At 33.4% G+C, this 25975-nt stretch overlaps 1 protein-coding gene across 5 annotated transcripts in view; it reads left to right on the top strand.

Annotated features, from left to right (window-relative positions):
* TP63 (tumor protein p63) overlaps positions 1–25975 on the top strand; it is a 269583-nt gene that overhangs the window by 186989 nt on the left and 56619 nt on the right. For 4 of the 5 annotated variants that reach the window (XM_049775965.1, XM_049775964.1, XM_049775966.1 and 1 more), the window contains exon 4: positions 8272–8526. In XM_049775965.1, the coding sequence (XP_049631922.1) occupies positions 8272–8526 (255 nt within the window). Of the gene's footprint in view, positions 1–8271; positions 8527–25975 lie in introns of those variants that run through there. The other variant, XM_049775968.1, reaches the window with a different exon arrangement.

Genomic DNA, 25975 nt, shown 5'->3' with positions numbered 1-25975 from the left:
AAAAGGCATGACAAAAAGAGAGTTTTTGTCTGGACATTTTGAAAGTCTTCTGGGAGTTTCTATTCAACTAGAAAGTAAAAAAATGAGTGAGGAAAGAGATTGTATGTGTCAGTGCACCAGAGTGAATAAGGATAGAAGGGATGCCTATTCTCTGACAAACAAAATCAATAGTCCAAAATTGTTAAAGAGGCCTAAGCTGCTCAGACCTTTTTTAACAATTTGGGACCTTTATATTAAAAAAAAAAAAAGGAACCCACATGTGAGTGCCATGATCACAGTCATCTTTTTAGGTAGTATCTCCACAGAGGTGGGTTTTTTTAACTCTATAATTACACACATTCTAAGAATGATAGTTTTATTTTCTGGGGTTAATTAGTGAACAGGATTTATTATTTTTTTTTCAGAAACACAAGAGGTGTTTGTTTATTGAGTGTAACTTTTGGTGGTTAATTCCAGGTACCTATTTGCTTGACTCTAATTGACATGTAATCAGAATGAAGGATTCCTATGAAGGTAGCTTCTCAAGCCAGATTTACTGGTTTCACAGTTGGGTCACTTTCACTTAGTTTATTAATCAGGTTATATAACCTTTTTGAATTTCTAAGAAAAGTTATATATATATATATACATACACACACACACACACACACACGAGAAAGAAGTACTGCCTTGTTAAGTAGATTTTAATGGGTAAATGCATATAACATTCTTAGACTTACTCAAGAAGTATATTCATAGTAGTATCAAGAGAGGAACATAGGAGGAGGAAGTAGTAGAGTAGTAATAGTAGTAGGTATAATGATAATAGCAACAGTCATATTGCTAACAGAAAAAGCAATATTCTTTTTATAGAGAAAATAATTATAGATATCAAATTAATGTGCTTTTAAAATCTTGATAGTCACTATTAATTTATTGAAATTAGTATGTTTTACTTTCATGTCTTTGTTCATATCATGGTGAGCAAAGCAATCTCCTGTGATAAAAAATTAATCACATTTAATTATTCCATTTATGTCAAAATCTCAAACATTCATGACATTAATAACACTATTTTTAAATATTTAAGATCAATTTAAAACTAATGAAGTCCTTAAGCTATATTTGAAATGATAGTTTTTATATTTATGGCCTAACCATTATTAAATATTACCAATACTATGCACATTTCTTTCATATTGTCATGTTTATTCCAAAAAGCCATTCAAATAGTAATTTTATACATGAACAATGGTGTCAAACAATTTTAATTAATGCCTCTTAGTTCAGAGTTGGTCAGCCAACTTTGCGTTTATTTTATTCACCTATATTTTTCTGGCCTTGATTGGGGCTCTTAGAAAACTCTTTTCTAAATTATGAAATGTTAGTTCTCAAAGAAATTTTGACACATTTTTCAAGACATAAAACATTCTAGTAAACCGACCCCCTACTGTTTTCTGAATCCCATGTGTGCTTAAATGCTTTGGTTTCCATTTTACAATATTATATACCACACATTCATCTATTTTTAGGGTCATTAGAAACAAAAGTAGTGAAATAATTCACATCAAAGTCTTGTTTGGAGAAAATGTGATGCTAAATAAATTTTTCAGGTGGAAAAATGATGTTTTTACTTGACATTATCGAATAAATATCATCCTGACCTCAAATAGAGTACTTTGAATCATTTGTACTTAATTCTAGCACAAAACAAACCATCATTCTTTGTGATGAGGCAGGTGGTAGAAAAGAAAAAAATAACAAGTATTTCTTCCTAAGGCAGTGTTTGTTGAAAAGTCACTTTTATTCCAATATTTGGAGATGAAAATATATAGTACTGTCAGCTAGAACATAATCGAATGAGTGCGTTATAAAGCCAGGGGCATGAAGAAAACTGTTTTCTTTTCCCAGGATGGACTTTAAAATGTTCAGTAACACTTTCCTATGAAGCCTCTCCTGAGTGGTTATATCTATCAGCTCAGAAAAGTGCAGGCTTTCAAAATAATTGTAGATGTTTTGGTTTGACCTGGAAAATCAATATGAATAAAAAGAACATATGTATTTTGTGAAAGTGTTATCATAGCATTTAAAAAAGAAAATCCAGGCTACATCCAGTATTACCCAATGGCTAGGCCTAGATTTGTATTTGAGGGTTTGTTCGTGGTACTCAGGAAACCACGTGGTATAGAAGATCAAACCTGAATTACCTATGAAAGAAGCATAACATCAGCCCATTAAACACATAGTTTCTCTCTCCCAGAACAAAAATATGTATATTTCTTTATTGACTTATATCACATTTAGAAAGTTAAAGGGTTTAGTTTTATATCTCTCGATATGTATAATTATCGCCATCTTTCATTTCACCCTATTCCTCTTTCCTCTGCTAATGACCACAAGTGTTCAGAATATACATAAGAGTTACTATCTCTATTTCTTTTCAGTTTATTTTAGTGATTCAGATTCTAAATATAATTTACCTTCCACTTCCAGATTTCACTTAGTGTGATCACTTTGTTTTTAAATGAATATGTCCCTAACGATGAGGATGTTAAAATCAGCACACCAATGTCCTATTATCATAAGCAATCTCCTTCTAAGTAAATAAGATGCCAATGGCTCTGAATTTCTAGGAATATACAGGACTATCATGACTTAGATATTACATCACCAAATTTAAGTCCAAAGTTCCTTCGCACTAGTAGGATTCCATAAGAAATATAATGAGATCAGAAGAATCCTGAGTTTCTTAGCTTCAACAAATAGTCAGCCAATGATTAAGGCTAGAAATCATTTAAAAAGAAATATGGCCACATTTTTATTTCTTTAAAAATGGATAATTTCAACTGAGGTAAGTAAATTCTTACTGTAAATATCAATAGTACCATTTGATTTTTATTTGATTTTATTTTATTTCCATCTATTATAAATATCTTACTGTATTTTTGGTTATTCTTGCCATGTGGCCACAAATGATCTATTTCAACTAGTAATACCTTGGAAAGATAAATCATAAACATTTTCTTTATATAGGTAGATTAGAAAAGGGGTCTCTTAATAAAAACACATTCTATTTAAGTTCCTTTCTAATTTATTGACCAAAAAACTTTACTAGAATTTTTTTAACTTTCTGTTGTTAAATTATTTTATTAAGAAGTAATTGCACTGTCAACTTAAATTGTATATAAACTCATTTTCATTATTGAGGGTTTTTCTACAGTAATCTAATATCAATACATTATTTCTAAGCTAATGTAAAAAATCCCTGACCCATTATAGATTTATTTTTTATTATTAAACAGTGTAACCCAGGAAAGAAAAATAAAATAAAACTAAAGACTTGTACTTTTAAAAGTAATAACCATTGAGGAAATTATAATCATATTAATCAATATTTTAAATTTTATTTTGTATGAAATGAAGCCACTACTTCATATCTCATATAAAATAGAAAAATTAGACACAATAATGCTTAGAGTAAGTGTCATGCTAAATTGCACAATATTGCCTTTGAAGTATCCAAATAGCTTAGTGAAAACGTAAGTCTAAATCTATAAATGGTTGTGGTAATGCAAAAATCTTATGTGAGGAGAAGAATGAATCAAAAATATTCTTCCTTCCTATATTTAGGAATCACACTATTTGTATTCTTTTATGATAGTGCGAACCAGAAAAGTTTTATAGTAAGCTCTTAGGTATATCTATACTTCTTATTTCAGAACATCTCAAATGTGTTCTGTAATTGCATAGGATATGTTAGCTTTTGTAAATCATGGTGTGTGATATTTTTTGTGTGGTCAGATTCACAAGCCTGTGATAAACACCCACTTATACTTTTTAATCTGTAGAATGTTTAAATTTTCTAGGGTTATGCAATGAGTCTTCTATTTCTGATATTTTGTATGAAACTAAGCAGCTGTTTTATATTTTATATGAAATTAGAATAATTATATACTTTATCATGCTTATAATCATAATTTTATCTTGTACAACATTGCCTTTTATATTTATGAAAAGAAAGTAACCTTTGTTTCAAATGATAGGATAAATGTACCACATCTTTTGGGGAGATGTTGGTTCATACTCAGATGTGATCAGGAGCTATTCTCTGTTCTTAGAGATCATTCCTGGTGGGTCTCTGGGGAATCATATTTTGTGTTGCAGCTCCAAACCAGGTTACCTCAATGCAAGGGAAAACATATTACTTCTCATTTTGTTCCTCTGACCCCATGCTACATTTTGAATATTCTATATATAGAATTGTATAAATAATTAAACATGAAGATACCTTCTATTAAATATATTGCTAAATCTAATTTCTAGTTTAATAAACATCTTTAATTCTATTACATTCAAATATTCTAAATATTTGTTACAACACAAAGTAAAACCCATAGAATTCTGCAAAGACAGTTTATAAATATCACATTTAGATAAAATTGGCTTAATTATATATAAATGCTCATGTTTTAGGAATACAATACTATGACTATAACCAAGGACCAGTATCTCTCCATCATATCTCTAGGCATAAAATTATTGTGTTCAAGTTCCTGAGACTCTTATTTGTCACTATAAATAGACATTACTTATTTACTTTAGTGTATCAGCACAACACACATTTTTCTTTCTGTGTTTTATGAGATTATTGATAAGAATAAAGACACATGAGTATTGTTTCTTCACTTTAATAGAAAAAAAGATAGAAATCTTTTCCACATAGATTTATTGGTGTGCAGTGTGTCATGATGCATGTTTGTATGGGGGTTCTATAGTTATAGTCTGCTTGCACTATTTTTGAAAGTTTTAATAATGTATGAACTAATTATAAAATAATAATGTATAAAAACATTGGATTTTCATTTGCACAGGGTTCTGCAAATTGTTTAGTGGGCTGTTCCCATTAACACTTGTTCTTCTTAGTTACATTGACCTACCATTGGTCTCTAATCATACTTGGTGAGCATGTTCATGCTCTCCAAGCTAATAAGAAGCCTTTTTGGTCAGTAGTAATTATGCATTAAAATTAACTTCAGAGGGGGCCGGAGAGATAGCATGGAGGTAAGGCGTTTGCCTCTCATGCAGGAGGTCATCGGTTCGAATCCCGGCGTCCCATATATGGTCCTCCCGTGCCTGCCAGGAGCAATTTCTGAGCCTGGAGCCAGGAATAACCCCTGAGCACTGCCGGGTGTGACCCAAAAACCACAAAAAAAAAAAAAAAAAAAAAAAAAAAAAAAAAAAAAATTAACTTCAGAGTTACTATTTCCTATGATAGTTTATGTCATATTTTTTGAAGTAAAGGAATTACCAAATAAATTTTCAATTATACAATTGGTGGGTATTTTGCTGATTGTATTTTAGGTAAATTAAGTCCAAGTTGGCTTATATTTGTATAAAGTTATATAAAGCAAAATTTAGGAATTTTTACATTGAATTTTATTGCTACTAATTTATTTTTACATGACAGGGATCGACTCTAAGGGCTTATATGTGTGAACCGTATAATGATGAGCCATAGCCATGACCTCTATTTACATATTTAACCTCAAATAATGAGCATATTTTTTGTAATCTGAGAAATCAAAATTTATACTATAAATTAGGCAGTGCCATTGAAAGCTAATTCAGTTGTTAGGTAAAATTCTTTTATTTTTTTATTTATTTTTTTTTTTGTTTTGGAACTCTACAGTATTAAAATTTTTGGCATTCTATAGAATTCTGCATCAGGACCCATAGGAAGGTTGCTGAATTTTGCAACAGAGTCTCAAACACAGGTTCTTTGGTGCCTCCCATTGTATTCTTATGACTATGCCAGGACCTTTGTGTCTCTTAAGTAAATGGAGTTTCCATTTCGCTTAATTCCTCCAAGACTCAATGAATGTTTGCTCAGTGGCTTTTAAAGCCTGGTCCCCAAACTTTTCTCTATACTTACATTGAAAAAAATGTTTTCAAAGGACTGTTCTTTGTTCTCATGCAAGCCCACAATTAGCTGAAGCTTTATTCTGCATAGCCAGAAGAAGGAGGAGTAAGAGAAGGAAGGGTTGGCCCAACAGGCATTTTACTGCCAGTGAGAAAGTGCTCTTTGAATTTCTTTGTCTTTTTTTGTCAGGCATGGCTGCCTTCCTAATTGTACTGCTGTAGGGAAGCACGTGCCTCTGGGAGTATTATCTGATTTTTGCAGAACACTCAGCAGTGCTCTGTAGCCTGACCCCTAACTTGAACACAAATAATATCTTTTCCATGCCCTTTCCAGGTTTTAGCCTCAGGCCCAGATACCTCAGAGCTTAAATTCAACCTGGGGTGTGGATGCCTTTACAGGGGCCTTTTTTTCATGCCTTGTATTTGTTTTGTTTTCCCTCCCCTAGTTGTCTTACCTGTAGTTTTGCTGCACCTGTCAAAAAGGAAGCTGAAGATGGAGATAGGCGAGAAATAGAAGATGGGAAAGCAGAATTGGGGGGAGAGGCGAGACAAACAGCTGCTCTTGTCAACACAGGGATAAGTGTAAAGAGATTAATAGTGATTTGAAGAGCAAATGGGGACATGGCATTCGGCAGTGGAATGTGAATGTATAAATGTATTGGAATGGGCATGCGACTGTTAACATTTAGACAGATGTTCTCTGGACTGAATGGAATGGCAGAGGCCCTTTCTCCTCCCCATGTGAAATACTTAATATTTAATAAAATTAAAAAAAAAAACTAAACTTAGCTTAAGTTTTTTTTCAAGCTACTGTCCTGTTCCCTAACCTGGGCTGTTTCTCCTTTATTATATATATATAATTATAGGATTCTCAGAGTTATAATTCACCTGGAGACCAACTCTCTTGGTTCATTTCCAAAATATCTTTTAACAGGATAACCTTCCTCTCCTTTTTCTTCTATGCTTTTGATTCTCTCTCTCCTTTGCTAACGTAAAGTGACAATGCAGTTTCCCTGAGTCAACTTTTACAAAGAAAAATCTGTCACCCCCATATATGTAGTCACTTCTGGAAATAACTTATCTGTTTCAATATAGGAAGGCCTTAGATTTTTAGATCAGTCTGACATGTGGAATGCAAGAGTTCCTAGATTTTGAAATTTTAGATTCCCAAAGATTTGGTTTCACAGACTCCACTTTTTTGCTCATTAGCTAGTGTATGAGAAAATTCCTGCTTTACTATGATAATAAATAAAATTGTTTTAAAGGCTAATGAGACAAACTTTATTTTTGTCATGAGCACTGTATTAAATACTTATTTAGGACTTGGCTCCAGAGAAAACATATCTCCTTAAATGGGTTTTATGAATTAATGTACATGCATATTGAGTGATTAATTTTTAATAATTCTCTTGCACGTTTTCTACTCTAGAATAGAACAGTGCTACAATGAAAATAAAAATAGATGAAGAATTAGACTGTGTTTGGTTGATATACTAGGATGCTATGGTTTGTTCTCCCTAAAACTGATAACTATGCCTCTGCAGTAATTTTTAAGGTGGGTATGGATTCCTAGTAATAGGATATAATTTACAAATCTGAGACTAGAAAGAACATTCAGAAATAATCTTATTCTATCCCACAGACAGCCTGGCACTTAAATCCATAGCAGAATATACCTGTTATCTTTCTATTAGGAATATGGTAACTGGAGATGGTTGAGAAAGAACAGGTGTTATATATTGATTTTAAAGAATTTGTAATTCGCTACTGAATGCTGTGAATTTTTGCTTAACTTGTGAATAAATAGTAGCCTACTCTCTATGTTCTTGAAGAAATCAGTATCAGTAAAGATTGCACATAAATACTGTCTAATCAGTTATTTATTACTATTACATATACATATATATATATATACATATTCTGCAAGCTACTCTTGATGCTTCTCATTGGGTATCACAAGTTGGTCTTATCTCTGTTGTAAAATGTCATACACCCAGTCTTGAATTGTGTAGAATGAATGCACCAAATGTTGCTCTGAAGAAATAGTAAGAGAAAAAGCAATAGCAAAGATGGCTCAAATACCACCTAACAGAGTAGGAAATCCTCAAGGACCTTAGTAATGCCATTATGGGATATATGTTGTAACAAGCAATAAAGTAAATTATTTTGTGCCTGCTAAGGGAGCAACGTGGGAATGGGGACTAAAGACTGTGGTGGAGGGAAGGTCACACTGGTGGTGGCATTATCTGAAATGCATGACTGTATTATCAGCAATAATTTTAAATCATGGTGTTTAAAGTTTCAAACTTTATAAAGTAAACTAGTGATCTGTGCTTACATGGCTAATGTTCAGTGCATCTGTGTACCCTACAGCCACAGTATACAAATCTGGGGCTCCTGAACAGCATGGACCAGCAGATTCAAAATGGCTCCTCATCCACCAGTCCTTACAACACAGACCATGCTCAAAACAGCGTCACGGCGCCCTCGCCCTATGCGCAGCCAAGCTCCACCTTTGATGCCCTCTCGCCATCACCTGCCATCCCTTCCAACACCGACTATCCAGGCCCACACAGCTTCGACGTGTCCTTCCAACAGTCCAGCACTGCCAAATCTGCCACCTGGACGGTAAGAGGTCCCTCCTGGTGCTGATAACGTGTTTGTAAAACTGACTTCTGTGTAGGTATTTTCTTGTAGGTATTACTCCTCTATTGAAGCCTAAAAATCCACTTGGAACCTTAGAAAGCTCTTCCTGCTCACTGAAGATATTTGGGCTTTAACTATTTTAATCATGCACCAAGAGAGAACAAGTACCATTTATTAGAAAATGCCCCTTTCTGAAAAGCAAAGGGCGAGGGCTCTGGTCTCTTAGTAATTTGTCACACTGTGTTCTTGCCTTCATGTTTTGCGGATATCTTTGGAAGTTTTTGAAAAGATGTGAAGCCAATAAGAAGTGTTATAATCATAGGATATGTGTTTGCAGACCCCAGAGTTTAGAGTTTTATTCTCAAAGAAGCAAATAGCACATTAAAATGTGATTTTAAAATATGAATAAAATCAGAATAAATTTAGAAATAAGAATCTCATTAAAGTAAAGATGCATTTGTTTATACATGTTGACTAGATAACATGAATTATAATTTATTGATACATGTATCTATACCATTTATACTGTTTATGTGTGTTTTTCCACCCCACCCAAAAATTAATTATACATTAGATCTCTAAATTGATCCAATGAGATTCTGATTTAAAATGTTGGGGGAATTTTTTTTTCTATTTATAACTTTTGTAAGAAAACATAGACACATTTTCAAAAGTTAGGAAAAAGCACACATTTTTTTTTCTGTTTTAAGGTTAATTTTATAACTTCACATAAAATGAAAACTTCAAATATAATGAAGGAAACATCCAGGACTGATATTAGCTGTTTGATTAAAGAACACCCAAGACCAATGTGTCATGATATTTGTCAAGCAATTTAATGTTTTAGTAAATTGCAGAAATTGTTCCAAATAGTATCTTTTTGAAAGAGTTTTAGAGTTGTTTGGGTATATGCCCCACCTTGTGTCCCTCTCTGGCAACCGAGCTTCTTTATGTTTTGTTTTCAGGCCACACCTGGCCATCCTCCAGGGTTACTCTTGGGTTTACACTCAGGAATCATGTCTGGTGGTGCTCAGGGGACCATTTGAAATGTGTAAATCAAATCCTAGTCAGCCCCATACAAGGAAAATCTGATAACCCTGTACTTTCTCTTCAACCCCAATTGGGTTTCTTTGGATAGCAAATCTCTATTCCTCTTAAAATACCTAGTTTACTATAAGTTTATATAATAAATAGCCTTTGTAAAATTCAATTTATTTAACATAAATTGATATTAGGATCACTTTTTTGTGCCATGGGAAGGATATGTTTTATATGTTCCATTTTACAAATAAAGAAAGTTAAAGAATTCTGAGCATTTCTCGCTACCAAGACTTTTGTATAGTTGGAACTATTTCTGATTGTATTCTCCCTCAAGCATTGTGGGTTTTATTTTCTATTTCCCATAGCGTCTACCAAACCTACTTACAATTTAATTTCATTTTTTGTGATTAAAATAAATGTATATTCTTGACAGAAGATTTTTTTCATAACTGATCACTTTACAAATTAAGCAGGAACTATTAGCATAACCATTGACCACTCCTACACTATCTGTTTGTCAGTCCTGTCATTATCTTGTCTCTTTTACATTGATCATGCTGCAGATGGGCTCTACAGGTGAGTACTTCTCAACTCTCTATTGCATTCAATAAATTCTGGTTGTTAGATGTAAGGAATTTAACTGAACTAAGTCTTTGAACATTGGAATGCTTAAGTGTTTTAGAATAAGGGTTGGTTACACATTAGTTATATTCCCTGAGGTTCCATGTTGACAGTTTTCTGCCCTGTTTAGGTAGAACTCTTTTAGTACTGAGAGATAAGCATTGAGACATTAAACCAATAATTATTTCTTTTCTAAAATGGTTTAAGAATTAGTGGGTTGGATATTGATGCAAGTACAATATCAAATCAGGTTTTCTCTTTCTTCAGAATCATTTTTTTTTTCCAAATTCAGTACAACGTTTGATCAAAGCCATGCTCTTGGATTGAATATTCTCTCTCATTCTTTCTCTATCTCACTCACACAAAGAGTGCAAGTCATTTACCTAAATGGTGATTAAAAATTAAATAGGTACTATCTTCTTAGACGTGCAACATTGATATAGTACTCTAAAGAAAGGGAAAGAGTAAGAACTGTGAAGAAGGAGGGGGACAGCAAGGTGGAAATTAACCTGCTTGAGATCAAGAAAACTTGAATTTTAGTCTTGATTCCTTAGTCAAATCACTTCCTTCTTGAAGTAAATTTGTACCTGATAAGAATAAAGATAAATATATTAATATATTTTAAATCAGTATATATTAATTTTTTTCTTAAGTTGTGATGGTTTGAATAATGAGCATAGGAGGATGTGACGAGGATGTAAACAATTATGTTCCCTGTTGTTGAAGAGATTTCTTGGTTAAGATATTTGTCTTTTGGTGGGGTACTTGTTCAGTTGTCTGCAAATTATCCTACACATTTTATAAAATGAAGTGTTTAAATTTTATACCTATTGTGTTCTATTAGATTACTTGGTATTTATATTTTCATGAATATCTTTCCTTGTTTGCAATCAATTTATTTCAACTGACTGCATTTCTTCTAAATCTAGGGCACTTGTGCCCTTATCTGAGTAGGTGCTGAGATCACCAAAAAAGATGTAAGTTCTTAGCCAAGAACAACACAATCTTGTACATAACAGTATCTAAGTCTGTGAGCCAAATTACATATCATCACATTCATACATCACATATCATCACATTTTTTAAAAAGTATTTTCTCACACCTTTATCCCAAATAAGTTTTAAATCACAGACTGCTCTCTCCAGTTTTTAAATGAGAAAACTTTGAAAAGCAATGGTTACAGGTTTTATACCCAGTAAAATAAGGAGAAGAATCAAGGCTCCTCTCTTTCCCTTTTGGTTCCCCACCCTCCTTAGATTGTATTTCATACTGATTGACAGAAACGAGGATCCTACAGGAACAAATAGGTCCTGAGCAGTATGCAGATGCAGCCTAAGAGAGGACATTTTTATGGCATTTCATACAACACCTATTTCTTAGGCATCTGTGCATTTTAAATTACATTTTCAAAATAAAATGCTATGTTGTAAAACTACACAGACTGAAAGCAGCAGAAGTAGCTGTCATTAGGAGAAGGCTGTGCTTACTGTATACTCTTCTGGTAATTCTTTAATAAAAATCTTTTTAGTGCCATTTTATCACTTGTCATTCTCTCGTGTTGAGTTTTCTCTTTTCACTTATGGTTTTACTCAAGATTACTGCGAAAATGTAATTAATATGCCTCAAGTATATATGCATATTGTCTTTGCTTTCTCTGTTTTCAATAGCAGTTATCATTGTGTTTCCAGTTCCATAAATGTATGTTTTTTTTTTATTATTTTAAACCTCCTAGTGAATTCAAGTGAAGTGTGATAACTTTTCTTGGCGTATTCTAGATTTCACACATACACATAAGTTAGCACTGAGTTGAGGTTTTTCAGTGGTGCTCAAAGGTCTCACTTGGGTCACTTCTCAGAGGTTATTCCTGACAGTTTGAGGGATTGAACTTGGATTAACCACTGCAATGCAGATGTCTTACTATCTTTTCAGGTCTTCATAGTTGTTTTAATAATGTAACTACCACTGATTTTAGAGTTTTTTTTTAATCTAAGGGAATGCTAACAATAATCAAGTATTATATTCAGAGTCATTAGTCATAGGACCATTGACAGAATGCTACCTTGGAAATGACAGAATACCTTCCTACAGAGTTTAGCACAGAAATATATTAGCAGCGTAGGACCTACTCAGTAAAATATTTCTTCTAATCTCTTTATTTCAAGTAAGTGTAGATGTTAAATTTGCTTATCATGAGTATTACATTTGTGTATATGTGCACTGAATCATAGATAAGCCAATGTTTATTGAGTATGATTTTAAGCCTGTTTTGTAAAATTACAGTTTTGTTGTTGAGGTAATATACAAGTAATTTATAGAATACAAAGAGAAAAACGGGTTCTATGTTTTTTTATTCTCTGTGCTTTTGAGTTTTAAACATATATATGTGTGTGTGTGTATATATATACACATCCCCAAGGGACTTTAATGCTATTCGTTATACCATTAGATAATTTATGGTGATAACAGGTATTTTTCTACAGGCTGTCCATGCTATCTTTTCCTAGGCATAACCACATAGACACAGACTTCTTTTGCTAGCAGAGAAAGGGCCCACTTTAGCTTTAAGAACATTGACTTCCCTAGTGATAGTACAAGGGTTTGAATGCTTGCCTTGCACAGTCGACCTGGGTTCAAACTTAAGCATCCACTATGGACCACAGAGCCTGGCAGGAGAGATTTGTAAGCACAGAGCCAGGTGTAAGCCCTGATCACTAACAGGAGTGGCCCAAACAACAACAACAACAACAACAAAACAATAACAACAAAATCCAAACAAACACAAAATAATACATTGACTTCTGACATGTATTTATTTTTAATCTATTTTATTATTAAGAAGCCCTTTTGATTATTTTCCAGGCTACATAATCATAAATAACTTTTTGAAGACTTGGCATATAAATTTGTATTAACATTATGCTGGAGGCAACTTAGATATCACTGTAGAACAGGTTCAATAAATTGTGGCATATTAATATAAATAAATACTCCATGGCCATTAAAATAATCATGTTTGCTAGATCTTGAAAGATTTTTGAAATGCTTATAACTAAGTAATCTTAAGGCACCATTTGAGAATTAAGAGTATGGGTAAGGTATATACTTCTAGAGGACTATGTATTTTTTTTTCTGGGTTCTAGGAATGAGGCCTCTTTTTAAGCTTGAATCCATTTGCCTTGTTTATTGACCTAATATGTCAGTTTGAGAGCTGTATTTTTTGTATCTCATAATGAATAATAGTATCTGTGCTAAAAAACTGAAAATCTTCATAATAGTGTTGTTATTAGGCTCCATTTTAAATAATTACCCTGGCCCTAGAAGGGAAAGATCCATTTTTTTGTTTGTTTGTTTGGGGGTTTAGTCCATACCTAGAAATTCTCAGAGCTTACTTATGGCTCTGTACTCAGGTATTACTCCTGGTCGTACTATATGGGATGCTGGAAATCAAAACCAGGTGTGTTGCACATAAAGCAAGTATTCTACACACTGAATTGTCTTTCTGCCCCCATTTTATAGTATTATACAACTGATAAAAATTAGGGCCCGAGTGATAGCACAATGGTAAGGTGTTTGCCTTGCACGTGGCCAACACGGGACGAACCCTGGTTTAAATCCCAGCATCCCACATGGTCCCCAGGAGTGACTTCTGAGTGCAACCGAATGTGACCCAAACACACACACACACACACACACACACACACACACACACACACACACACACACAAACACACACACACACACTGGGGAAAATGTGTCCAGAAAAATATCTGTTAATCAATACTAATAACTTTGTTTACTCCTTAGAGCTAAACAGATATCTCTCAACTATAAACAGGATTGTTTATATAAATTTGATCCACAAATTTGGTCCACTTTTCTTATACTCATGATTTATAGAGAGAATACCTCCTTTGCTTTTTCTAATCATGCCAACCTCGTGTCATGTTCAGAGCTTAGAAGAATTTAACTTGAGCAAGTGGAGAGATTAGGGAGGTGGCATTTGATGGGGGAACAGCCAGTTCCCAGAGAGATTCATTGATCCCAGCATATCGGTCTTTCAGGCTCGCTCCCTTTGGCTCTACAGACAAGCTGAGATGCGTGCCTGTGGCCCACCCTCCCAGTCATCAGGTTACCTGTAATATAAGACTTCCAGAACAAGGCTGCCAGCTCTGCAGAAATCTAATGCAAGCCAGCCCATTGCGTGGTCCTCTGGAATCTTGAGGCTATTAAGAATAGCCCATCAAAGGACATAATGTACAGACAAATTTTCTGATGATAAATATGTTTTATCAGCTTTCTGTGACAGAAAGAATAAGATTTAAACATTCAGCTTTAATTGGAGCTTAAACTAGTTTTACAATGGTTTGGCTGATTATTGTTCATTGGTGAATGACAAGAAGTCAGTAAACTTGATTATACTGCCCAGGATTGATTTTTTTTCACCATAACAGAGTTATTTTTATTTCTTGGTATAGCTGTCCCATAAATCTCCCAAGGTACATATAGGCATGTGATTTTATGCTTCTTGTATGATGATGAAAATAAGAACCCAGAGCATTTCCTTCAATTAGCCAAGCTATTTCTTTTACTTCTGAGCATTGGAGAAAACTCAAATTCTTGTGAAGGTTTTAGACTTACAAATAAGTTTTTATTGTAGGGCATGTTACAGATGTGTTATCCCGAGTCTGGAATAGAATATCTTAATTAGTATGCTTATCCTTATTTGTTTAGATTTACTTGGGTTAATATATTTATGATAAGTCAGCTTCACCCAATTTAATATTTACTCTCCTTCAGTGTCTATTATTTTAATGAATATTATGTAGAACTGGTGGCTGGAGAAAAAAAGCAAGTTTCCAAAGAGCTGTTTTATATTACTCCAGAAAGAATAGCAAAATGCCTTTATTTTTCTCCTTATGCTTTCCCTGCTACTTCTCTTCTTTCTCCTTGTACCCTTCTTCCTCTTTCTCCTTCACTTACAACTGGTAATAGTTAGTTAGGTTTCATAGCTGTTTTTTTACTGTCCCATGTGGTGGATTAATATAATGAGGATTGTGTTGTTAATCAGTTACTATGAGAATTTTATCAAGAACAGGATCTTGGGGTTAGAGTGGAGTGGTAGCACAGTGGTAGGGCGCATGGCTGACCCAGGACAGAAGCAGGTTCGATCTCCCGCATCCCATATGGTCGCTGGAGCCAGGAGTAATTCCTGAGGACAGTCAAGAGTAACCCCTGAGCACAGGTGGGTATGGGCCAAAACAACAACAACAACAACAACAACAAACCAGATCTTGGTATTAGATCCTTTTCATTTCCACCAGTAATTAACTATCAAAGAGTGATAATTCCCAGGTTTCATTGGTTTGAGGAAGGTAGTATCAAAGTTGCTTTGATGAGCTGCGACTGAGCAGAGGGATGATGCAAGATGAGTTTGTTCACAGGGCCCTATGTTTTACCACTGCTGGCTGTAACATCAGTTCCATTTCGATTCATAGAAAAGGTTGGCCTGTCATTAAATTATGAATGTATCAAGATCAATTAGAAATATGAGCTTGTTATATCTCCAGATTTTTACATAAAAATAACTAGAAGAATATTAGAGAATACTACATTTAATATATTTAATAACTAGAAATAATTACTAGAGGCTACATCAAGTTTCTAGAGGTAACTTTACAGTAACTATAATTCAGTGTCCTTAAATAATAATATGTTATTTTTCTGATAATGAAGTACGATAACATATTTTTATTGTAGAAAATCAACATATTACACATTTGGGGGGCCACACCCATTGACAGTCAGGGGTTACTCCTGGCTATGCACTTAGAAATTGCTCCTGGTATGGGAGACCATATGGGACGACAGGTGATCGAACCTCGGTCCTTCCTAGGCTAGCACGTGCAAGTCAGAAGCCTTACCACTTGCACCACCACTCTGGCCTCCATATTACACATTTTATAATATTTTGTTTTAGATGAAAATTCAGTGGTGTACACCATCAGATCCTCTTTGTTTTGGTTTTAGTTATTAGATAATGTATTATCCTTTGTAATAGAAACTCTAAGGTTGGACAAGGATAGAATTGGAAAGAGCAATGAGATTTAAAATGTCAACTCAATTTCCTCAACTCACTTGCTCATTTTTTATTTTATTTTAAATGCAAATTAGAATATATTAGGGAAAAAGTCACTTAAAATTTAAGTCAAAAACAGATAATAATATATTATTTTAATGACTTTAGAGAAATGTAGTATATCACTAAATGTTACTATTTTTTTTATTTTGGGACAAACCAGGTGATGCTCAGGGATTACTTTTGGCTATGCACTCAGAAATCGCTCTGGCTTGGGGGCCCATGTGGGACACTGGGGATCGAACAACAATCTGTCCTAGGTTAATACATGCAAGGCAGATACCCTACCACTTGTGCCATCACTCTGGCCCCTAAATATCACATTTTGTGTGTATGGATTTGCCTTTAGGTTCCATTATTTCTCTTAGATTTTGATTGCATAGCATGCCTTATTATATGACAATTATTGTGGTCATAAAATTATTCACAGAAATTTCTTAAATTTAGCTTCAAGTAATGTGTACTATTTACTGTAAGCCTGTCATTTAGTGCATTTCTGTATTTTGCAACTCTTTCGCAACTGCGTTCTCCAATAGTAGTCATTTTGAGAGTATTACTAAGAATTTTCACTGGTTCCCATGCTGTCTGGTTAAAAAGAGGAGCTGTATTTTCATTTTGAATGGTATTTAACTATAACAGGGAGATGACAAAGACAAGCAATTACATATACAATAATTTCTCACAGTTTTATATCAACAGAAATTAGAATGCCTCTCCAGATCTCTGTGACTGAAAGAAGACTGAAGGCTTGATATTCTCTGTCCAGAAATGCTTAATTCTTTATGATTAAAGAAGATTTTACAATAGAATGAGAAAGAAGAAAAATCATAGCTCTTTGAAGCTATGCAGATGTTGGTAGACATAGAATGACTTTAGAACAAGGGCCCTGAAGCACATGGAGGTGCAAGGAGGAGGAAGGTCTTTGAATAACAGTTGGAAGGTCTTTGAATAACAGTATCCACCTCTGGTTTTAAATAATGACTATAGCCTTATCAGAAAGTTTCCCTCAGCTGAAATTAAAAGAAAATCTGACACTAGACAGAGATCTCAGATCTAATTCATTGTGAGTTAAATTAGGGACATATTCACACTTTACAGATAATTTGAGACTTTCAGTACTGTTTGAATTTAATAATAATTAAATTTGATTTCTTAGTGAAAAGAAAGTGTAATTTTCCATCTTTTTTTTGCTTTAGAAAGTGGATACAAGAATCAAATATAATGTCTAATTGTTATGGTTAACACTTGAATTATTAAAATAGCAATCATATATATATATATATATATATATATAGTTATTGAAGACATTTCATGAAAACTGAGAAAAAATTAGATAAGAATTTAAGAGTTTTTAGTTCTGTCTTAGTAGTTTTCCAGTTGTAAGATTAGAACAGTAGTGAGTGAGGATTCTCAATTGAATTTAACAAGTCATCTGATATGCTATGTAGAAGTGTGGCTCATTAGATAGTATCCAGGTCTTAGAAGGATAATGCTAGATGCCTACTATATGATTCTGGGACAGTCGTGCCTCTGCCCTTCTGTTTAATGGGTATTTTAATGTTTACCTGACAGGGTTGCTGTAAGGCTTAATTAAAGTTTATGAATGACTTCAGGAGTATTATAAATGAAGCACTAAAAGCAAAATATGTTATTATCTTACTCCAAATTTTACTCTTAGTTTTACCGGCAAAAATAAAACATCATATCCATGCTCACAACTTGTGATTGTCTAAGTTCTCCCTATAAGCAAATGGAACATGAGATAATATAGGTACATAGATCCCTAAAAAAGAAATAAAGAATTTTATTATGAAGTAATATACTTAAGTTTTAAATCATGTTTTAATTGGATTATGTAATTATTAATCACTTTTTCATAAAATTGGGTCGCTAATATTGCAGAAGAACTAGTAAAAAAAGAGTTAAACTGAGAAAGTTTCTGAATTATTAAAATTAATATTCTTTTGGGGGTATATTAGAGGAACATACCTAGCAGTTCCTAGCTCTGTGCTCAGTAATGAACCCGGCAATACTCAGGGGACCATATGTGGTGCTAGGGATCTGAACTAAGGTGGCGACCCTCACAGTTCACATAAGGCAAGTGCTTTATCTCTTCTATTGCCTCTCTGGTCCTTCTTATGTTTCCCTTAAAAATATTATAATAAGTAACATTAATATACATGTAAGAATCTTACTCAGGTGATAATTGTACAGTAATTGTAATTTGTGCTAGAAAGGTATTCACAAATTTTAGTTTATTTGTGTACCTTTTTGAAGTAAAAACAACAATGATAATTGTTATCTTGAGATCTTGGGATTTAGAATTAAGAGAGAGATTCTATTCAGCAACAGAAAATATATTATTTTCTGATCAAGTTTTTTAATTAGGAAGAAACATGTCTATACATACACACATATATACACACATATTTGTACATACATATAACTTTTGCATAGACTTCTCTGACGTTCATATTTGAAAATTGATTTCCTGCCTAAATACATTGTATTTAGTCAGAATGTTTTTCTTTTAAAAATATTTTTTTTTAATTTCTTTCCCTGTGTTAATGTTATTTTGATGACTAGGAATCACCTGTTTGAGTGGTGGTGTTCATTTAGGAGGTCACACATTTGGTAGTTGTGAATACACTAGTCAGTATCAGCAGCATTAATACTTTTCAGTTGTGACTTTTCACACACATGCTCATAAGCAATGGCATTCCTTGCCATGTTTCATGCACTTCTTATATGAAGTGATCACTAGTATTCTCCCTCTGTGGTCAGACGCTCAGTATATTGGGTTCAGCCAAGGCTGAGAAGTACTGTGGCATTAGGCCTAACTGACAGAAGATTTTCAAGCGCGCGCGCGCGCACACACACACACACACACACACACACACACACACACACACAAGTGCATGTTGCTCATAGTTCAAACACAGTCTCACATGTACAGATATGCAAGAGAGGCATTAACTACTTTATTTTTCTCTTGGCTCTTAAAATCTTTTTATTTTTCCATTGTGGTCTTGGTGGTTGAACCTAGGAATTCATGCTAACAATTCAGTCATATAAGCAGTGGCTAATCTGAAGGAGGAATAGCAGCAAGTAAAGAATAGAAGAGAAAAGTGGTTCTTTAGAAAATAGTGTGTGGGCCTTGGTCTAAAAGAACAATATGCACATTTTAACTTTGTAAGTTATATATTTCCACTTTTGTATAAAGTATTTATTTGTGATCAGGTTCAGTTTGAAGAAGAGTATTTTAAAGTTATTTAAATATATTTGTATAGAATGTGCAAATTCAATCTAAAATCTTTAGTTCTTGGTTTTGCTTTTTCAGCCTATTAGATATTTATGGGTCAGTTCATGAGGATATATTCTTACTTCCTTTGGTTGGTTTTCTTTCTTTTTTTTTTTTTTTTTTTTTTTTGGAGACTTCACAGAGCTATTTCAGATGAGAAGATGAGAAGAATGGGACCTCTCACTAAACTGCTTTGATTTGTCTTGTTTTGACTTTTAAAAAAATGGTTTGGGGCCAAACCAAGTAGTATTAAGGACTTACTCTTGGCTCCGTACCCTGGAATCACTGCTGGCAGGTCTAGAATGATCTTATAAATTACTGGGATTGATCCTGGGTCACATGCAGAGCCAGTACATAGGCACACTACCTTCATTACTTTACTTCCATTTTTAATGTTCCACTTTTGATAATTGTGCAGATTTTTTTCAAAGTGAATCCAATATTAGTGGTCTTAATTAATCAATACAATAGAAACATATCATGTTATATATTTTCCTAATTTTTTTTGAAATTTCCAGGAGACTATCTTTGTCATTATCTACCTGTATTACTTGTGTTTTAGCAAAGTAAGCATAAGAACTAAAATTTTACATCCATTTTTTATGCATAGGAATAATGACTTTATTTTGATGAGTGTGAGACTTAACTCTTAATTGAAAGCATAATGTAACTCAAGCATTATTGTCCTATAGAAATATTTTATTTTCCTTTTCTACCTATTAGACTTGCTTTTCTTTTAAATTATAACATTTAAGTTATAATTTTAATTATAATTTTTTAAATTATAGTTTTAAAACTAAGCTTTCTTTCTCAAGAGCCCAAAGTAAAATCTAATTTCAGGAACCTTTGATTTCAACACTTTGAATGTCCTGGTGAGTATCCACATATACAGAGAAATGGTTGATACTAGTTGGATTCCTGTTGTCATTGATCTCACATAATAAATTCCTCCAATGAAATTAATTATATAAAGAGGATGGGAATGACCATATTTTGCTTAAATACTGCCTATACTGTTACATGAACAGTGAAAGGAGTTACATAATTTTAAGACTTTAAGAGTATTCCCAAGCTAACATGTTTTATTTTTTTAATTGGCTTGAAATTTTATTTTGAAGTTGTCACTTGGGCATATGGTTATGAGACATAGATTAACTTCTAATTTATTGTTTTCTTAGTAGGTTTTATTTAAAATTTAGACTTCAGAAACAAGATTTCATCCCAAGAAACCTTGAAAGCTGAATTGTACAGATCTTTTTATCTTAATTCCTGATTTCAAATGAAAATTTCTCTTAATTGTTGATTTATGATAAAGAACAGACAATTCTATAAAATATGGAAGATGTGTACATATTTGCTTTTTAATTATATTTTATGGCTAGAGGGTTTGTTCTCTATCACATTCTTATTAGTTCTCTAGTACATCTTTGCCTTCTCAAAGGCTAGACTTTGAAAAGCAGAGGCTGGACTGTTGATGGGCTGAGAGTCTTATTAAAGGACAAAATGCCTAAGGAGGCAGAGTAGTTTAGAGGAAAAAATCCTGACTTTGTAGTCAGATAGACCTGAGGTTGAATTCCATCTCTATCTATGTAGCCTTGGGCAACACATTGTCTGTAAGGCAATTTCTTTACTCTGAAATGGAGTAATATATCTTTTGATAACAATGATAGATGTAATGATTTTAAAGTGCATAGTATAGTCAGATAAATAATGACTTTTTTAATTAAATGGTTATTATACTTGGTATTAGAATTTAGATTCAACCTACTAGGAACTGAAGCAGAGGATTTTTTCTTTGGATTCATTCTAGCTTGTGATGTCTCATCTTCCAGTGTTGGCAAAAGTAAAATATTGGTACAATCCTGGAAAGTTTTTAACCCCAATTCACAACTGAGGAAAAGAATGTCTTCCTTGGATATACTGAGGGTATAATCTAAACTGGTATATAAAAGTATAACTATTTCATCTTTTTAATTTGGAAAATGTATCTCAATTTTATTGTAAGGTATTTTCACTCTCCTTTTTGGTTAAAACTAAAAGGGTTTCTAAAATTGAAGATCCAGGAATATGAATAATATTTATTTTGTGGCTTTCTGCTCGATCCATGTGTATTGCCTCATTTACATCTGATATATAAGTGTCTTGAATACTTTTTAAATAATATTAGTGTGATTTTGGGTAGAGCACTGGGATATTTATTTTTACCTCCTGAACCCTAAAAGAACTAATATTAATGTAGTTCTATGAGGGTTCACATTAATTAGTTGAGCAAAGGTCTTTCTTTATTGTTTGCTTTCATGAAAGTAGCCACATTCTAGATTTCTTCAGATGGCCCCAAAGGGCATAATTATCACAAAAGAGAGGAAGTTGCAGAACAGCAAATTCCAGCTCAAAGTGAAGAATGTTCAAGGATTCTCTAGGCAAGGAATGCACAGCCTCCAGTGGGTCCTTCATCTTCAGAAAAGTGGAAGATAAAAGTAGAACATGGACTGGAGTTTTGAAGGAAAGAATTAATCAAGTAGACTTTGATATTTCTTTTGAATCAGAAATTATGCACATCCACCAGAGAAGTTCTTTTGTGGCTGGGCATAAAGAAAGGAGATTACCCTACTCTGTGTCAGGAAGGAGGTTAAATGAAAAAAACAAAAAACAAAAAAACTTTCCTGTCAGGAAATGGGAGCACTGGAAGTATAACCTGAGAGGCCACCCTGCTGTGCTATGCAAAAGAAACGACGCTGCTCAGATAGGTATGTTAAGCCAAGAGAAGATGGAAACTGACTGGACGTAGGGGATACTGCCCAGATAATGCATGATGGATGGATTAATATAGTGAATATATAATACAGTGGATATATAATACAGTGGATACAATACAGTGAAATTAGTGAATCAGAAGTGGGAAAGGAAAGTGGAAGAAAAAGAGGGAATAAAAAGGGAAGAAGAGAGATTGCTAAGTAATATCCAATCACTGTTTTCTGGTTGTAGCCTTTACAAACCTCTTAACTGCCCTGATGCCCCCAGCTTCCCATCTTGAAACCCAGATTACTAACCCCTACCTGTTGTGAAACTCAAGATAATGCAATAATAATTGTTTATATATCCAGAACTCTGTCCTCCTACAAATGGATAATGCTGCCCTGGAATCCAGTTGGCTGGGAAGACTCCTAGCATTCTGTCAAATTTGCTTGGGGTTCACATTAAAAGTAGGGGCTGAATGAGGTGATTCTTACGCAGCCCAGTGTTAAAACTATTTTATGAAGTTCTCTCACCCCTGGTGAGAAAAGGTACACGCCTATCAGATCACAAACAGTCAACATTTCTCCTTCTCTCTCCCTCAAATAAAATGCACTATTCTTAGATTCCTGCATTGATGAAAAAAGACTGATTTGAGGACACACTCTCTTCTAACTAGGATGTGCTGCAAATGCTTCTTTGTGGATACAGTTATTCTGTAGTGAATGTGGCTGCTGTCACACAGATAATTTGACGCTTTTCCCGACTTTGTTTTATTTTTCAAAAATGATTGCAGTCATATTGACAGCAGAGCCTTCACCCCATCTTTTAAGAATTGATTTCTTTCTTGAAGCACCAGGGAAGGGAGAGGCCTTTGTCAGGATTCTCATGACTAAATCGCTGCCATGAGCTAACGTCTCCAGTTCTATGAGTCAGTGCTGGCCGAGGACTCTATTTGGTAGGTAAAAGGAATGAAGACGCAGGTTAGACTGCCCTATCGTCATTCGTTCGCACAGTGGGAAAGCGCACTGAGCAATCATCAGCTCATGGCATCATGAAAATCAGATGTTTGTTTCTTCTCCTCTATAAGAATGTAGAATAAGTAGAAGAGTTTAAGAGTTAATCATAATATTTTTAAAACCCTGTGATTTTTGTGTGTGCGTGTTTTGTTTTGCTTCAGGCAAAGTAGGCGAAATGATGTGTTTAAGAGATGAATGTTCTTTTTAGAGGCAAGATGGAGCGTGCAGGGGGAACATCTGTAACTCACCCATTCTATCTGAGATAGGGCCAAGACTTGTTTCTGTCTTAAAGCCTGTTCAAACATTTCTAACTTTAAAAATATTTATACTGTTTGAGAAGATTCTCCTGAAAATGTAATTTTTTTCTATAACAAATAGATGCATTAATACCCCAGTGTTTATAGTATTTTTGCTTCATGGTGTGTGGGCAATTCTATCACTGAGCTAAGTGTCAAGAGGAAGTCTGTGTAAAAATACTAGGGGACTACAAGAGTTGATGGATCTCTCCAATGACCCAACAATAACAAACAGAATTTGTACTTGGTGCACTTTTAAAAAATGAGTAATCAAGATTTTTGTGCAAAGAATTATGAGAAATACTTGGATATTTGATTTTTACTACAAGGAAGTACTGGTCAACACTTAATTCAATAAAAATGCAAAAGTAACAAAAGTTAGGGAAAAGAAATTTGTTTAAGAATATATGTTCAATAACAATATATTTGTTGTTAATATTTTTAGGACCAAATATAGCAGTGCTCAAACTGCTCCCAGAACTGACTTAGAGTGATGCACTGGGGACCATATAGTTCTGACTTTCCACATGCAAAGCGTGTATACTAAATTTTAGGCTATCTTACTGTCCCCAATAACATAATTTTAATTCCTATGTCCCTCTTTATCTTCTTTCCTTATTACATATTTATTTGTATATATATATATATATGTATATATATATGCTTTGGCGAAGAGAGTGGTATGTCTTACTATCTTAATATTACTCATATATTTCTTTAAATATATATGCTTCAATAGTATTGATATTTTATGGCAGGTAGCAACTATTTTATACACCTTTAGGAAAGAAGGATGACAATATATTCTATAATTTATAATAAATATTCATAGTTCACAAGCTAAATTGTCTCCCTGCAGTACCTTCAGTGACCCCTGGTCTTCTTTCTTGCTTTTTCATCAGTAATACATGGAGGAAAATATAAACAAAAAGAGACATAATAAGAAAGAGGGTGTTAAAGAAAATTTTGTAAGGAACTTCTAAAACTGTGGCTATTTTGAACCATTTTAGTTTCAAAAAGGAATACTATTGTAATGAAATTTTATTGAACACAAATAAAATTTTCAAATACTTTTCTGAGGCATCTTATGCAGAATAAATATAATTGTTCCTGTCTTAAAAAATTGAGAAACATTTTGTCATTTAGTAGATTAGGTTTCACTGCATATTATCATTTTCTCTAAAAAGATATCAGTTAACATCTAAAAATTTTATTTTCCTTTGGGTCATATATGCTTTTAAAGGTGGGCTGGAGAGATATTACAGCAACTAGGGTTCTTGTCCTGCATGTGGCTGACCTGGGACCAGTCCCCAATACCCCATATAGTCCCCAGAGCCCTGAGAGTAGAGCCAGGAGTAAGTCACTGAAAGTCACTGAATTTGACATCAAAACAAACAAGAAAAGATGAATAAGAAGGCAAGAATGCCAAAATATTAATAAATGGTCTATAAAGCAAGATATACTTATTCATTATAAATATAATTTAGTATAAATATTTTATATTTTTAATTTGTTTGAGCATTTTATGATGTTTTATTATTTTAGGTAAATATTAATTTATTATTTAAGGTAAATATTAATAAAATAATTTTGAAGATACTATACATAAGGAGGGATCTGAGTAAAGTAGAAATCTGAGTAAAATATTTATAAAATATTTATAAAAATTTATAAAAATATTAAAAACTGTGAGGACTTTCACAAATATGAGAAAAATATAATGATAAAAAACTTTTACTCTCTCAGCAATAACAATCAAGAGTACAATTATAGCTGTTATATATTTCCCCCCAAGTGATACTTTATATATTATTCATCATATGCATATGCACATGACATTCAGGTCCCCTACTCAAGCTAAGTTGAATACCCATATCATTATGTCATAGTGATTATAATTCAGTGAGCCAAATCTGAGTTTCAAAACATTTGTATAGCACTAGAATTTGCAGTTTGAAGAAAAAGGTTATAATTTCAAAGTTTAATAGTTGGGATGGCAAAGCAAATGATTAGTCAACTCCAGAATCCCAATTTTTTCTTTTAATCCAATGTAATCTCCCTTGCAGGAAAGAGAGCCAACTTTGAAGCTCATGATTCAATTTCTGATACATAGACAATTTATAAATCAAATCAGTGGCTATTAGAGCTATAGGGCATTGTGTTATCATATTGACAAATAGGTTAGCACTTCAAAGAGATTGCAGTGTTTTAGGAATACAGACCAAACAAACTGTAATTTAGAGTGACAGGTGCTATCATCTGTCTGGAATATCTCTTTTCTCT

This window comes from Suncus etruscus, chromosome 6 (assembly GCF_024139225.1).
Source record: "Suncus etruscus isolate mSunEtr1 chromosome 6, mSunEtr1.pri.cur, whole genome shotgun sequence".
In the NCBI taxonomy this organism is placed as follows: Eukaryota; Metazoa; Chordata; class Mammalia; order Eulipotyphla; family Soricidae; genus Suncus; species Suncus etruscus.
This window is presented reverse-complemented; position numbering and strand designations above follow the sequence as displayed.